The 13,911-nt window shown below is 42.4% G+C and overlaps 1 protein-coding gene across 1 annotated transcript; it reads left to right on the top strand.

Annotated features, from left to right (window-relative positions):
* Positions 1–141: 141 nt before the first annotated feature.
* On the top strand, positions 142–12,340 carry tspy (testis specific protein Y-linked). The gene is made up of 7 exons (XM_060932051.1): positions 142–1,260; positions 8,134–8,211; positions 8,333–8,444; positions 8,540–8,694; positions 9,041–9,117; positions 9,313–9,485; positions 9,696–12,340. The coding sequence occupies exons 1-7, from the start codon at positions 469–471 to the stop codon at positions 9,872–9,874; spliced, it is 1,566 nt and encodes a 521-aa protein (XP_060788034.1). The 5' UTR covers positions 142–468; the 3' UTR covers positions 9,875–12,340.
* Positions 12,341–13,911: the final 1,571 nt, after the last annotated feature.

The raw sequence follows: 13,911 nt of genomic DNA, 5'->3' as shown, positions 1-13,911 counted from the left end.
AAAATTCCCCAAATCAGCTCCATCATTAATCATGGCTTGAAAACAAGAGTGAAAAGGACGCAGTTCCGTTGACGCAGTGATGTCCAGCTGATCTGCTTTACTATTGGCTGACACGATTTTTGCGCGACGCGGCTCAGCCAATCAGAGCATTGTTTTTCTCGTTCGGAGAAGGACAAATTATAAACAAGTACGCGGAACTGGAAAACAGGAGGCCTTGTTACAAATATAAGTAAGAGAATTTTATCCTTTATTACGGACGAGGACAGCAGTATTGCTAGGCCAGGGAAGTAAACAATTTTAATAGTTAGCATACAGCCGAGCTAGGCCTCTAAACTCGAGGCATCTCGACAGAGAAGTGCTATGCAAACGGGTTAGCTAGCTACCTAGCTAATCAGGGGAAAATCAGATCAGTAAGTTACCAAGCAATAATTTTAAACACAGAAACAAGTGCTTGCTGATCAATATAACATGAATAAGCCGTCCGAATGTAGCAGAAAGAGAAGTGCGAGCCCGCGGCTACAGGAGCCCCTGCTGTCCAAACAAGCCAGAGTGGACGGAGAGAGCGATTTAGACGCGGTTCGGGTAAAGCACAAAAATGGCGCATCTGAAAGTAGTAATGCTTCTGAGCGCTCTGAAAAGACGGTGCAAAACGCAAACGGGACAGGAAACGCCAGCGGGTCTGAAGAGAAGGCTGGAGATGCGTTTGAAGGCCAGAAGGTGCAGCGCTCAGATCGGTACACGGCGATAATCGCGGCTGAAGCGCTCGCGAGCCTCACGGGTGGCATGGACCGCGGTACTGAAACGCCATGTTCATCCAGACAAGCCCTCGGTGAAAAGCCGGCCAGTAAACCGAGCCGCGGCGAGCTGGAGCGGAGTGCGCGCGCGGAGGACAGCTGCTCGGTATCCGTGCTGAGAAGTGTCGGTGGAGAGACGCGGGGGCGCGCGCGCTGCTCAGATGAGGAGGAGGAGGAGGATGACTCTCTCCCCGGGTCCTCCTTGACAGCCAGCTCGTCTGATGATGACGAGGAGGAGGATGATCAGGAGCGCGAGGAGTGCGCCATCATATCGGTGCAGATGGCCCCCGAGCTGCGGCGCTCCGTCGCGCTCTTGGCGCACGTGCAGACCCGGCTGGATGCCCTGGAGAAGAAGGGCGCGCGCCTCCACCGGCGGCTCGAGCTCAGACTGGTCCGTCAGCGGCGTCCTCACCTCGAGCAGCGCGCCGCCATCGCGCAGAGCATCCCGGGCTTCTGGCTCACCGCCGTATCCTTTCTCCAGAGCCCACCACCAGGGCTTTCCTTTTACATCGATCGCATACAACTCATCTCATTATCTGTAGCCGCTTTATCCTGTTCAACAGGGTCGCAGGCGAGCTGGAGCCTATCCCAGCTGACTACGGGCGAAAGGCGGGGTACACCCTGGACAAGTCGCCAGGTCATCACAGGGCTGACACATAGACACAGACAACCATTCACACTCACATTCGCACCTACGGTCAATTTAGAGTCACCAGTTAACCTAACCTGCATGTCTTTGGACTGTGGGGGAAACCGGAGCACCCGGAGGAAACGGACACGGGGAGAACATGCAAACTCCGCACAGAAAGGCCCTTACCGGCCACGGGGCTCGAACCCGGACCTTCTTGCTGTGAGGCGACAGCACTAACCACTACACCACCGTGCCGCCCCGCATACAACTCATACATGTCAACCCCTTTGGGCGTCCACCTGTAGTATCTGAGGAAGAAATCCATAAAATCCTTATAGCAGGGGTCTTCAATCCTATCCACAAAGGGCCAGTGTGGCTGCAGGCTTTCATTCCAACCAAGCAGGAGCTACACCTGATTTCACTTGTTTAGTCATTTCACCCTCGTCTCCAATCAACAATCAAGTGAGCCTCCAATTTGGCTGTAATGAAAGCCTGCAGCTACACCGGCCCTTTGCGGATAGGATTGAAGACCCCTGCCTTATAGCCTTCGAATCGCACCAAACTTTTATTTTGATGTACATTTGTACAATATACATTTACTGCTATCCTATTGTTCATAGGGTAGGCTGCTCCCACTCCAAAGGAAAATACTTTTTACAGACTCAGGGAAAACACTCAAACTCCACTGTCTGTGCACTGTCAGTCAAAGTGTAGGCTGCTCCCATTTCAATGGGATACTTTTCACAGAGACCGTTTTTGTCTACAGTCAACTTTTCATATAGCCAGAGAAAGCACTCAAACTTCACCATTTTTGTCCACAGTCAGCCATGTTTACATATGATCTTGATTATAATCACTGGCAGCCTTCTTTGCAAGCTGGAACTGCCTTTCTGTGGGAGTGATGTCACAACAGAAGACTGTGTTTAGTTTGCATTGCAGTAGTGCAGTAAGGGTGTCTGTGCCCAGGTTTTTTCTGCAGTCAGTGTGGTTTTTCCTGACCTGTGAGAATACCCTCTGCGAGGTAGACACAGCAATGCCTCCATAGTTTTTCTCAGGTTTGGAAATCTCTCCTGTCCGCAAATCTGCGCATGACCGGAACGAGCGAAGTCTCGCAGTCGCGATACTGCACAAGGTTTGAGGAATAAACATCCGGTTTCACATAGTCTGGGTTATCTGCCCCTGCATACACGCTGTTCTTTGTCTATAAATCAAGCTTTTGTACGTTTTTGCGACGATCAGCTGACGATGTTCAAGTAAGATGCACAAAATAAATTTAGGTCAGAAAATACTGAAAATCCGTAAGACTTTGTTTATACGCCCGTACGCCCTTGAAATGAGCTAAAATCCGTATAATTTCCGGACAATCCATATAGGTTGACATGTATGACAACTCCAAAAAAGTTAGGACACTGTGTAAAACCCTACATCCATTCTCTGTAGCTGCTTATCCTGCAAGCTGGAGCTTATCCCAGCTGACTATGGGCGAGAGGCGGGGTACACCATTGCACTCACATTCACACCTACGGTCAATTTCGAGCCACCAGTTAGCCTAACCTGCATGCCTTTGGACTGTAGGGGAAACTGGAGCACCTGGAGGAAACCCACGCAGACATGGCGAGAACATGCAAACTCTACATGCAAAGGCACTTGTCGGCTGCTGGGCTCGAACCCAGGACCTTCTTGCCGTGAGGCGACAGTGCTAACCACGACACCACCGTGCTGCCGGAAACCATGTATTTCATTGAAAATAGTACAAACGCAACGTATCAGATGTTGAAACGGAGACTTTTTATTGCTTTTTGAAAAATCTATGCTCATTTTGAATTTGATGTCAGCAACACGTTTCAGAATAGTTGGGACGGGGGCAACAAAAGATTGAAAAAGTGGTGTAATGCTAAGAAAAACAAAAATTATTCGGTTAATTGGCAACAGGTCAGTAACATGATTGGGTATAAAAAGAGCATCCCAGAGAGGCTGAGTCTCTCAGAAGTAAAGATGGGGAGGGGTTCAGCATGCCGCGCTTCTTCTAGCATCTATAGACCCTTTTCAGTCACGTGACCTTCGTAAACGCGACCACCATTTTGGACATGTAGCGGACTTCGGCTCGAATTGGTTTGAATGCGAGGTAGGCGACAAACGGAGAACATACAAGAAAAAGGAGCGAGATGCAGAAAACACCTTCGCTATCCAGCGACGTAGGGCATTTACAGGGCGAGCAGAGGGAGAGGTATTTTCAAAAATTGAGGTTAGCAGGCTTAGAGAGCGACGTTTATCTGCTTCCGCCTGGATTGTTTACAGACGTACAGAAATAACGGTTTTTGCACAGACCCTTTCGGTTTTTGCTCATCTAGCTGCTACAATGACTGCTTAGACTGCAACAATAATACCTAACACACATTTAAGTATCCGTCGTAAAGACGTGAAACTCGTCGAGTGACGAGTGTGTTCATTGATAAGCTAACACAATCTAAAAGTAGACATACCATCACACTGCCCTGGCGCTGTGTACAGTTTACCTTCTATGGTTTGTGCACTCACTATTTGCCATTACTTTCTCCAACCGTTGTTAGAGATTACAGGGAACGGCCTGGATTTAAGAGACAAATACATGTTCCTCTTGTTTTGAACACTTTTTTATTTGTAGGCAGTGCTTAATTTGTAAAGTGGGAGGTCCTGGAGCGCAGAGGATGAGCAGCTCCGGTGTGGGAAAAAAAAGAGGGGGGGAGGGGGACGCGGCGCTGTGCTTCTGGGCATGTTTTGTAATAACACTGCAAATTAAGTTCATCTGGAGATATTTTGTGGATGTCGTTTCATGAGAGAAATCACCAACAAGACAGATATCAAAATCAGACATTAACACTAAATAAACTTGCATTTTTGTATTTAATTATTTGTTGTTTTTTTTGGTTACATAGTCAAAAGAGGTGTCGGATCACCGGATCCAGTGTAAATAGCTGCCGGAGCCAACGCCCGAGGTTCCGGAGCGCGCTCCGGCTTGCTCCCCCTCAAATTAAGCACTGTTTGTAGGACACTGCCTCTGATCTGTCCTACAGTCTACCAACAGCAAAGGAACACAACGCTAGCTAATGTCGTTAGCTAATAGCTACTACAGAAGAACAAAGAGGTTACAATGGGTTATTTTAGCCTATTTGGTTACACACTTGCCGCCACAGAATGTTAACAGCAATGTAATGCCTTTTCTGGCTAATTTTATTCGTCTTACCTCCAACAAAGTGGTCACTGCACAAGCGCTGGTATGCCGAGGGCTGCCAATCTTTCCTGTTTATGGACGCTATCCATCTTCTCCATCGGTCAGCATCTACCGTGATCCGATAAAATGATAACCCTTGCCTTGTTTGTTGATGGTTACTACATCCAGGTGCACAACAATATAGTGGCATGATGGAAGTCTTGCTGAAAATAAACACTTTCTTTGCTGACGTTCCTCAATGCTGGCTGTGGTAAACTACTGGTAGTACATGTCCAAAATGGCAGCCGCGTTTGTCGTGACGTCATGTGAAAAGGGTCTATAGACAGCCCATTCCATTTCCGTTTCTGGTTGAGAGTACGTCGTGTGTATTCTGGCTGCCGCTTCTCACCGGAGCGTTTTATTTTATTTTCTCCTTTTTTTTTTTCTTGTGTTTGTGTAATTTGATGTTTTGTTTGAGTGTTTTTGTCTGCTGGTTGTGGTGTAGCTCCGGACCCAGTTTTGGGTGTCGGTTCCCTCCAGGCCTTGGTTTGCTGTGGGTGATGCCTGTGCTCCTCGCTATGGACTGCAGTGAGCTTGTTGCTCATTTTAACATCGTGGTTGTCCAGCGCTCTTTGCAGCAGCGCTTTAGTGCTTGGCATGATGTTCCGAGCGATGTTGCTTGGTGGCGTCGTGGCAGCTGTGCAGGCGGTTTGGGACATACCAGCGCTCTGCATGGCAGTGCGTCTGTGCTTGCTTTGTGGATCCATGGCATGGTGTTCTGAGTAATGTTGCCTGACGGTGTTGCCGCGGCTGTGCTGGCAGTGTTGGGACTTGTTTTTGTGCGCCTTTTGGTGGGACTGTGGTTGCTACACTGTTGGAGTGACAGCTTGACCTCTATTTGGTGGCCCTCCCCCCCCCCCAGAATTGTAAAGTGACCTTGGGTTTTGAGAAAGGCGTTATATAAATTGAACTTTTATTATCATTATTATCATCATCTGTGAAAGACTGCGTGGGCAAACGGTACAACAGTTTAAGAATAACATTGTAAAATTGCAAAGAATTTGGGGATCACATCATCTATGGTACATAATATCATTAAATGATTGAGAGAATCTGGAGAAATCTCTGTATGCAAGAGACAAGGCTGAAAAATAGTAGAGGTGATGCAACACAGTGGTAAACATGCCTCTGTCCCAACTCTTTTGAAATGTCTTGCTGACGGCAAATTCAAAATGAGCATATATTTTTTTTTTAAAATTCTGTTTCAACATTTGATATGTTGTCTTTGTACTATTTTCAACGAAATGTAGGGTTTCCATGATTTTGCAAATCATTGCATTCTGTTTTTATTTACAGTTTACACAGCGTCCCAACTTTTTTGGAATTGGGGTTGCAGAAATGCACACACGAGTCGGACAAGACACAAAAGTATACGCCTTTTATACACACATCCGTATATGTACAAGATACCTGCACATCAAAAAGAGTTTAGATCTTTAAAGAGTCCATAGATGGTTCTTTTGTTGTCCTTCTGTAGATTGTCCTCTGTCTTGTGCCTCAGCAGAGATGTGCCAATTCCCCGCGTTGTTCTACGACTATCAGTGATGTCGGGTCATTGTGAGCAGCATGGTCCTGACATCATCTTTATAATGTTATCCTCTTCTCTTGCTGGGTTCATGAGGATGTGTGTATGGAAAAGCATGGGATTAAGGAAACTGGTTGGGGGAAAGAAAAGGTGTGTGTGTGTGTGTGTGTGTGTGTGTGTGTGTGTGTGTGTGTCTGTCCTAACTCATCCCACTTAGGCTTGAAATTCATTGCCTTGAGAAAACCTTTTTTATTTTCTGCACTGATGCATCATTTTTCATGTATAGAACACTTCCTGTTTTAACTTTTCATTATACAGGTACTACTCTCTAAGACACGCATGTGTCCCATCCAATCTACAAAGGGCTACAGGTTTCCAACCAAGCAGGAGCTTCACCAGATTTCATCTGTATAATCAGATGGTCTTGGACTTTAAATAACGTTCAGGTGTTTGGTTGGAATGAAAGCCTGCAGTCCTAGTGGCCCTTCACGGATAAGGTTGGACATCTCTGTTTGTTTTAAGAAATCTGAGCATATAATCTATGGAAAGTTTAAAAAAAAAAAAACCTAGAAAAAGAGGTTTCACAAACCCCATTCACAAAAGGTCCTGTTAAAGTCACATGAAAGCATGTGACAAAGTTATTAAATTAAGAATATTTCTACTACACTAGAAAAGACCTTTTAAAATGATGCATGAACCAACTAACTATGACAAATATTAAGAAAGTTATGAATTTTTTTTTTATTTCGAAAAATCAAGGGGATTTTCAGCCCTTACGCACTAAAACAGTAGAAGAACTGTGACCGATAACAACTTCCACCTGTAAATGACCATCTCTCATCTCATTATCTCTAGCCACTTTATCCTGTTCTACAGGGTCGCAGGCGAGCTGGAGCCTATCCCAGCTGACTACGGGCGAAAGGCGGGGTACACCCTGGACAAGTCGCCAGGTCATCACAGGGCTGACACATAGACACAGACAACCATTCACGCTCACATTCACACCTACGGTCAATTTAGAGTCACCAGTTAACCTAACCTGCATGTCTTTGGACTGTGGGGGAAACCGGAGCACCCGGAGGAAACCCACGCGGACACGGGGAGAACATGCAAACGCCGCACGGAAAGGCCCTCGCCGGCCACAGGGCTCGAACCTGGACCTTCTTGCTGTGAGGCGACAGCGCTAACCACTACACCAACGTGCCGCCCGTAAATGACCATAACTTGCTTAATTTTTGTCCGTCCGCCGGCAGCACTTGGACACGTTGGTTTTGCTAACGTTAGAAAACTATGTGCTAGTCTTTTGATTTACAACGAAACTTGGCAGTAATCAAGAAAAATACTTAAGCTATCACTTCTATATGTTTAGAAAATACAGCCTATTCACTGTTGATGGTAGCAGAAGTCAGAAGATGAGGGTCTACTTCATAATTTTTTTCCACTTCCTGTTGTCACATCGCGAAAATTCAAGAACCACCAGGTTACTGAGAATACTGACTACATCATTAGTATTTGTCTACTGGGGAAATCCGCACGGAAATCAATAACGTAGAAAGCAAAGACCAAAACGTGACGCATGAGTAGCCACTGCAGGCTGCTAGCGGTAGGCAGAAACAATACAAGCGCTATGCAGGTCATTGTAGCGTAACTACTGTGTCCAATACACTGCATCTCTAATTATGCGCCCCTTTTCTGCTCACTTGGCTTACTAATGTTGTGAGGTGTCCAGATTCACTATAACACTACAGCTGACTGAAACTCTAAATTTTAAAACTCAACACAACAGTCATGTCCTATTTTATCTCCCATGCACACCAAAATGCAATTCTTGACATAACGAAGCAGAAGTGGGACTTGACTAATAACATTTTTGTTCCACACCATAATTTTTATTGATTTGAACCCACTTTACACTTAACCAAGAGTATTTCAGCTTCTCAACCACCCTCACCTGTCAGCACAGATTGATGAAAATGATGAAGATGCTCTCAGCTACATGATCAATTTGGAGGTGAAGTAGCTAGTCCTGTCTATTTGTGTCTAATGACCTTTCAACAAACATGATTAGGTCTACCCTGTTAATGAAATACGAATTTCATTAAAACCTCTTTCCCATACTGCGTTCTGCACAGATCGAGACTTTCAAAAACAACAAACTTGGCTACCGGATTTGCTTTCATTTCCGTCGGAACCCATTCTTTCAGAATAAAGTCATAGTAAAAGAGCTTCATCTTGGATTGGGAGGTAAGATCACTGAGCTGTGGGTCATTTTTTTAAGTGTTGGTTTCGTCTTGCATATCTTTTATTTAAGATTGGTCATTGTTTTGGTTTCTCCTCAGGGTCGCCAGTTTCTTTCTCAAACCCAATTGTTTGGCATCCTGGACAGTCCTTGACAAGAAATGGAGAACCAAGGCGGAATTCACGAGGAGTTTACGAGAGTTTCTTCCACTGGTTTGATGACCATAGTAGTCCTGGGATGGATGAAATAGCACAGGTACATTATAACTGGATAGTGAACAGAGGTGGACAAATCAGTAGTCAGGGCATCCAGATCAATTAGTGTTTTATTCGTATTTGTCTGGCAAGCAAGTGGTCTCAGTAGGCAATAACCAGAGAAGGAAAAAACGTACTATATTCCAACACAGACAAAGAAACACTGTTTGAATTATTAAGAATCATATTGCTTGAGTATATGACTGACAGTGTGCTATGAAATTGACCTACAATATATGCACAAACAAAGTAATGTAAGTGCATCCACGCAGTTTGTTTTTCGCTTTGGTTGGTTGATCATGTAGGTTAAGGTTCAGTAATGAGGCCGTTCTGTGCTTCTGATGCAGATCCTGAAGGATGACCTGTACAAAGACCCTCTTAGGTACTACCTGACACCACTGTGGGAGCCACGGGAAAATGGCAGGTAATAAAATCAAGAATTCGAAACTTTACTTGGCTCTTCAGGATTTTATCTCGCAGTCTTTTGCCTCGTGTGTGTTTTTTTTTTTTTTAATTGCAATTGTATATGCCTTGTATTACTGTGACTTATTAAGAAGTTGAGGGAAGTAGGACAGTTCTCTCTTCACCATTAAACCTGCTGTCTTAATATTTTTTCTAGCACATCCAAAGGACCCCAAAACAGTAATAGAGATGAATGTGTGATCATCTCAGATTCAGATGACGACGATGATGATGATGATGATGATGATCAGGAACTGGTCAGCGAAAATCGACAACAAGAACAGGAAGATCAGGATGATGAGGACAATGAAGATGAAGGTCGAGTCCCAGGTAATGAACTTGCACGATATAACAGGCAAGAATGCACAAGCTATACTCTAAAACGTCCCTTTTAGTTTATAGAATGTATAAACTAAATGGTACAATATGCTTCAAAGTAATTATATAACTTTTTTTTTTTTTGGCCTTTTAATCGCGAATAAAAGACAGGTGTACAGTAAAGTAATCTACATTATTCTGTTCATTACACATTTGTTTCAGGTGCTGGTGACAGTGACCAAGAAGGTGTGGAATCTTTCACCGAGGAGAGGCAGGAAGAGGAAGTAGATATAGAGGAAGTAGATGAGGTGCATCACTCAGCCAGCAGTGAGGTCAGAGAGCTGGGCCAGGAGGAGGAAGACGAAGATAATGACGTTAATAAGGAGGAAGAGGAAAACTAGCAAAAGTATGCAGTTAAAGATGGTTATTCTTCAAGCAAATTTTGGACTCTTTAGGGCATTGTTATTGCAAATATCTGTATCATGTCTAAGTATAGCATCGTGTCAGCTTTTAAAGAAACTGCAAAAAATTGCTGGTTGTAATACAAGCTAATGCAAGATGACGTCATTAATATTTTGCTACAAAATACAGGATGTACATTAAAAAAACTGGAAAGGTTTAATATGAGCTGTTACATGGTGGTGTAATTCATATGTACAGTCTTTGTGTTGTTCCCATTCCTAATCCAGACTTTCACAATTTTTTCCAAGCAAATTTATGGTGGTTAATGTTAAAAAAAAAAAAAGTGTGTGTGTATAGAACTCACATACACTAATTATTCTATCCACGTTCATTGGATATGAGCATTCACATGCTCTGACTACTGCTAGGCTCATATAGTAGAGAATAACAAAATGGTGGCGCGTGTTGCTGAACCAACTGAGGACGGAATAAAAGCTCTACTTGAAAATAAAATACAAACAAAATATGGAATAAAAGTATTTGATGGTAAGAACTTTAATTTTTCAAGAATTATTATCGCATTTTCCACAAATTGCTACAATCATTTCACCAGTTTACATTCTAAGCAGAAATGGTTTTGTTGGACATTTTGTATAAAGTTTTTATTTATTGAATTTGCTAAAGATGAAAATGCTCTGTTTCTCAAAATCCAGTGAATGTGGATAGAATAAAACGGTTATTCCACTCAATCTCGTCATACGTGGCTTATAGCCAACTCAGGGATACGCGCCTCGTCGACTATCGGCTCATGCATGACTCGATTTCATGGAATAACTATTTATACACACATCCACAGGGTGTTTAAAAAAATTTGATATTATTTGAGATGTAAATATCCCAGAAGCTACATAGTCTTGGCAAATGAAATTGAACAGGCTTAATGTTGAGCAATGTAAGAGTCATTCCTCAAAATCTGAATGAGAAATTCAAAGGTATGTGGGTTCCATGAGCGATTTCACGAATTTTCAATATGTGCGCTGCCTGAGACACAGACAGCCTTCATCTTTGAACTTTTTGTGCCGTGTCCAAATCTGCATTGCAGTTGGTGCGTTTTTAGAGAACCCTCTCATAAATGCACACTGCACAGTCTTATTCGACTGTATTCGAGCGTACTCTAACACTCAAAACGCCTTTTCTTTTCCAGTGAATGGCATTTCTATAGCTAAAAAGATAAAAACAAAAAACATAAAATTTTGACTTGTTTCCACACATGCTGTTAAAATTTGAGGTCAGTTGAATGAGAATTGGCAAAGTTATTAGACTGTGAAATGATATCAAATTTTTTGAAACACCCTGTATATATGGCATGGTCTAGTTTCAGCTAGATGGGCAACTACTGTAACTCAGTGATGGAGCCCAGTTAAAATGTTCTTGTTGGCCTACAGCATTGCTTGTTTGTTTGTTTTCTCCATAATGTGCTTCTGCAGCAGAGTCAGAAGTCTGGATAGCCACTTTTTAATTTTCTTCTATGCATAAGGATTTTTATAACCAGTACAACAAAATCAAAACCCTTTAACCAGATTTGTTGGTTGAGTTTGATATTTTTTAAGACTGTGGTAATCATGCTTCAAGGGTGTGTTCTCAATCAATTTGAAATAGATGCACCTAGTTCTGAACCAAAACTGGACCACTCAGGGATGTTTATTACAGTGGATTTGTTTGTTTGATGTGTTTTTATTGGGTATAATAAGATTTATTACTTTTGGTGTGAAACTTTTAAGTAAATTTGTTAATCAGATTGATTTTTTTTGTAAGAATAAGCAGATAGAAACCCTTCTGCCACAAGGAACTACTTTTTTCTGTGTATGGAAGGAAACTTAATCACTAGTTTGTATGATGATCTGGCAGCTCTGTTTATAATAATGGCATTCAAATAGATGACTGTTGATACACATGCATGCTATAAGCAGTCACGAGCTATAATGAATCATATCCAATTTTTTGCCATGAAAATAAGGAACTCATTAGACCCGATGGTGTGATCTCTAGCGTCATCTGTAGACTCTTATGATACATTTATAAAACATTAATTATGCATTTATATGCGTGTGTAGGGCATTTGTAATTTTTTTTCCTGTATTGTCCTCGGAGGCAGCGCTGTTTTCTGCTGTAGCCCTCATATTTTGTTTTTAATTATTATTTATTGGGACCTGTAATGAATCTACTGCCACTTGAAATGATCATGCCTTATCCACACATACAGCTTAATTTTTGATTGAAATCCTAGAATACTAAGTTTAACATCCAAGATGTTTATTGTAAGTGTAATTTCTAACCCTTAATGAAGGGTTTATAATTTGTTAGTTTTGTAACTTTAAAGTGTATTCGACCTAAAGCACCAGAAGAGAGAGCTATTTTTGTGTGCTAAAGTTTATAGCTTAAAAGATTCACATATATGGTATGATTTGTCTTTAAATAAATGTTCTTTTTTGCAATAAAAGGTTTTGTGTATTTTGTGTAGTCAGTATACTATACAAAAGCTTTTTTGCTCAGTAGAGCACCTAGCTTGCTGTTACTGCTATTGCTAATAGCTGTTGCCATTATTTTTTGCTCAACAAAAAAAAGTCATATTTATTTTTGAGAAATGACAATGTTTGCAGTTTTTCCTCACAATGGTTTCTATTGTAATTTGAGTAGATGGTACAATATGTACACAGGCACACAAGCGCAAATTCTACCCGTTTTCTTATTGTTTTCAACATTCCCTCAACAACATTACTTCAGAGTGCTTATCACCTTTTTCACACAAGCCACAGCTTATCGATAAGAAGCTTCCAGAAAGTGTTATTGCAGGCTGTCGTACAGATAAGAAGATCTCACTGGCAATACTCTTGTAACAATCATTTGGAATGGATTAACTGGTATAACTTTGAATTGTTAATATATTTTCATTTTTTTACTGATTTGAAAAAGTTTAGTAAATATGCTATGCCATTTTAGCAAGTTGTGATCCTGAGGTATTGACTTATGCAATGAACTTAACTTGAATTGTAAAGTGTGAAACTGGGCCACTGGAGGAAATGTAGAGAGCACGTGAACAACACCATGTTACAAGTGACAATTAAAGGTAGTCCCACAGTTTCAGGAAAAAAAAAGATGCTAAACTGCACCATGTCTTAGCTGGAGTGGTAGCTCCTTTTAAGTGTACACCGCTTGGAGTTTAGTTCCCATCTTTTCCCTGGAAATGTACATATAATGTGTCTGTCTTTAAAGGTAATTACGGTCAAATTTTATACCTTAAATGTTTTTTAAAGGTACACCATAAGCACAAAATACCTATTAAAGGGTATAAAAGATAAGGGTCCAACCACAGAGACTAGAATTTCATATATTTTATTAACCCAACACCCCCAGAGTGCCTCAAGTCTGTCTTTTACAGGCTTGAATTTGTTCTTTGTTTCCGTTAGGGGGCAGTATAGCCAAAATGATATTTGGGAATTTGCAAGGAGTAGTTTTCTGGCTGTGAGCTGTAGGTCTGAGTGTGCTTTGACAAATATAGCAGAACAGTTAGATATCCAAACATTGTAAAGCTAATTTTCCTCTCAGAAATCCCTTTAGATCTGTTTAGATGGTTGCTTGTTTCCCCAAAACACAGTTACTTTAAAATAAATTCTTTATATGCCCAGAACAGGTAGTATGGTGGTGCAGTGGAACTGTCACCTCACCTCAGCAGGTTCTGGGTTTGAACCTGCCGGTCAATCGGGGCCCTTTCTGTTATGTGTGGAGTTAGCATGTTCTCCCCATGCCTGCTCGGGTTTCCTCTAGGCCCATGTTTACATTAGACCGTATCAGCGGATCATCAGATTAACGTTTTTAAAACGATTAGTGTGCACACAGCAACACCAATACACGATTTGCGTGCACACAGCAACACCAATACACGGATACGCTCGGCTCCGCAGGCATCCTGTGCTCCAAATCACTCCGCCCTGAACAGCGAGTGCCCTCTGGAGGGTGCGCACTCCGGCCCTGCGCA

The sequence above is a fragment of the Neoarius graeffei genome, chromosome 10, assembly GCF_027579695.1.
Source record: "Neoarius graeffei isolate fNeoGra1 chromosome 10, fNeoGra1.pri, whole genome shotgun sequence".
Classification (NCBI taxonomy): Eukaryota; Metazoa; Chordata; class Actinopteri; order Siluriformes; family Ariidae; genus Neoarius; species Neoarius graeffei.
The sequence above is the reverse complement of the archived record's forward strand: the minus strand, read 5'-3'. Positions and strand labels throughout refer to the sequence as shown.

What these genes read in the sequence shown, in the direction of transcription:
- tspy (XM_060932051.1), top strand. Translation starts at nt 469, where the DNA reads ATGAATAAGCCGTCCGAATGTAGCAGAAAGAGAAGTGCGAGCCCGCGG. An exon ending in GCTTCATCTTGGATTGGGAG is followed by an intron (nt 8,445 to 8,539) that starts GTAAGATCACTG and finishes GTTTCTCCTCAG; the next exon opens with GGTCGCCAGTTTCTTTCTCA. An exon ending in GAGCCACGGGAAAATGGCAG is followed by an intron (nt 9,118 to 9,312) that starts GTAATAAAATCA and finishes TATTTTTTCTAG; the next exon opens with CACATCCAAAGGACCCCAAA.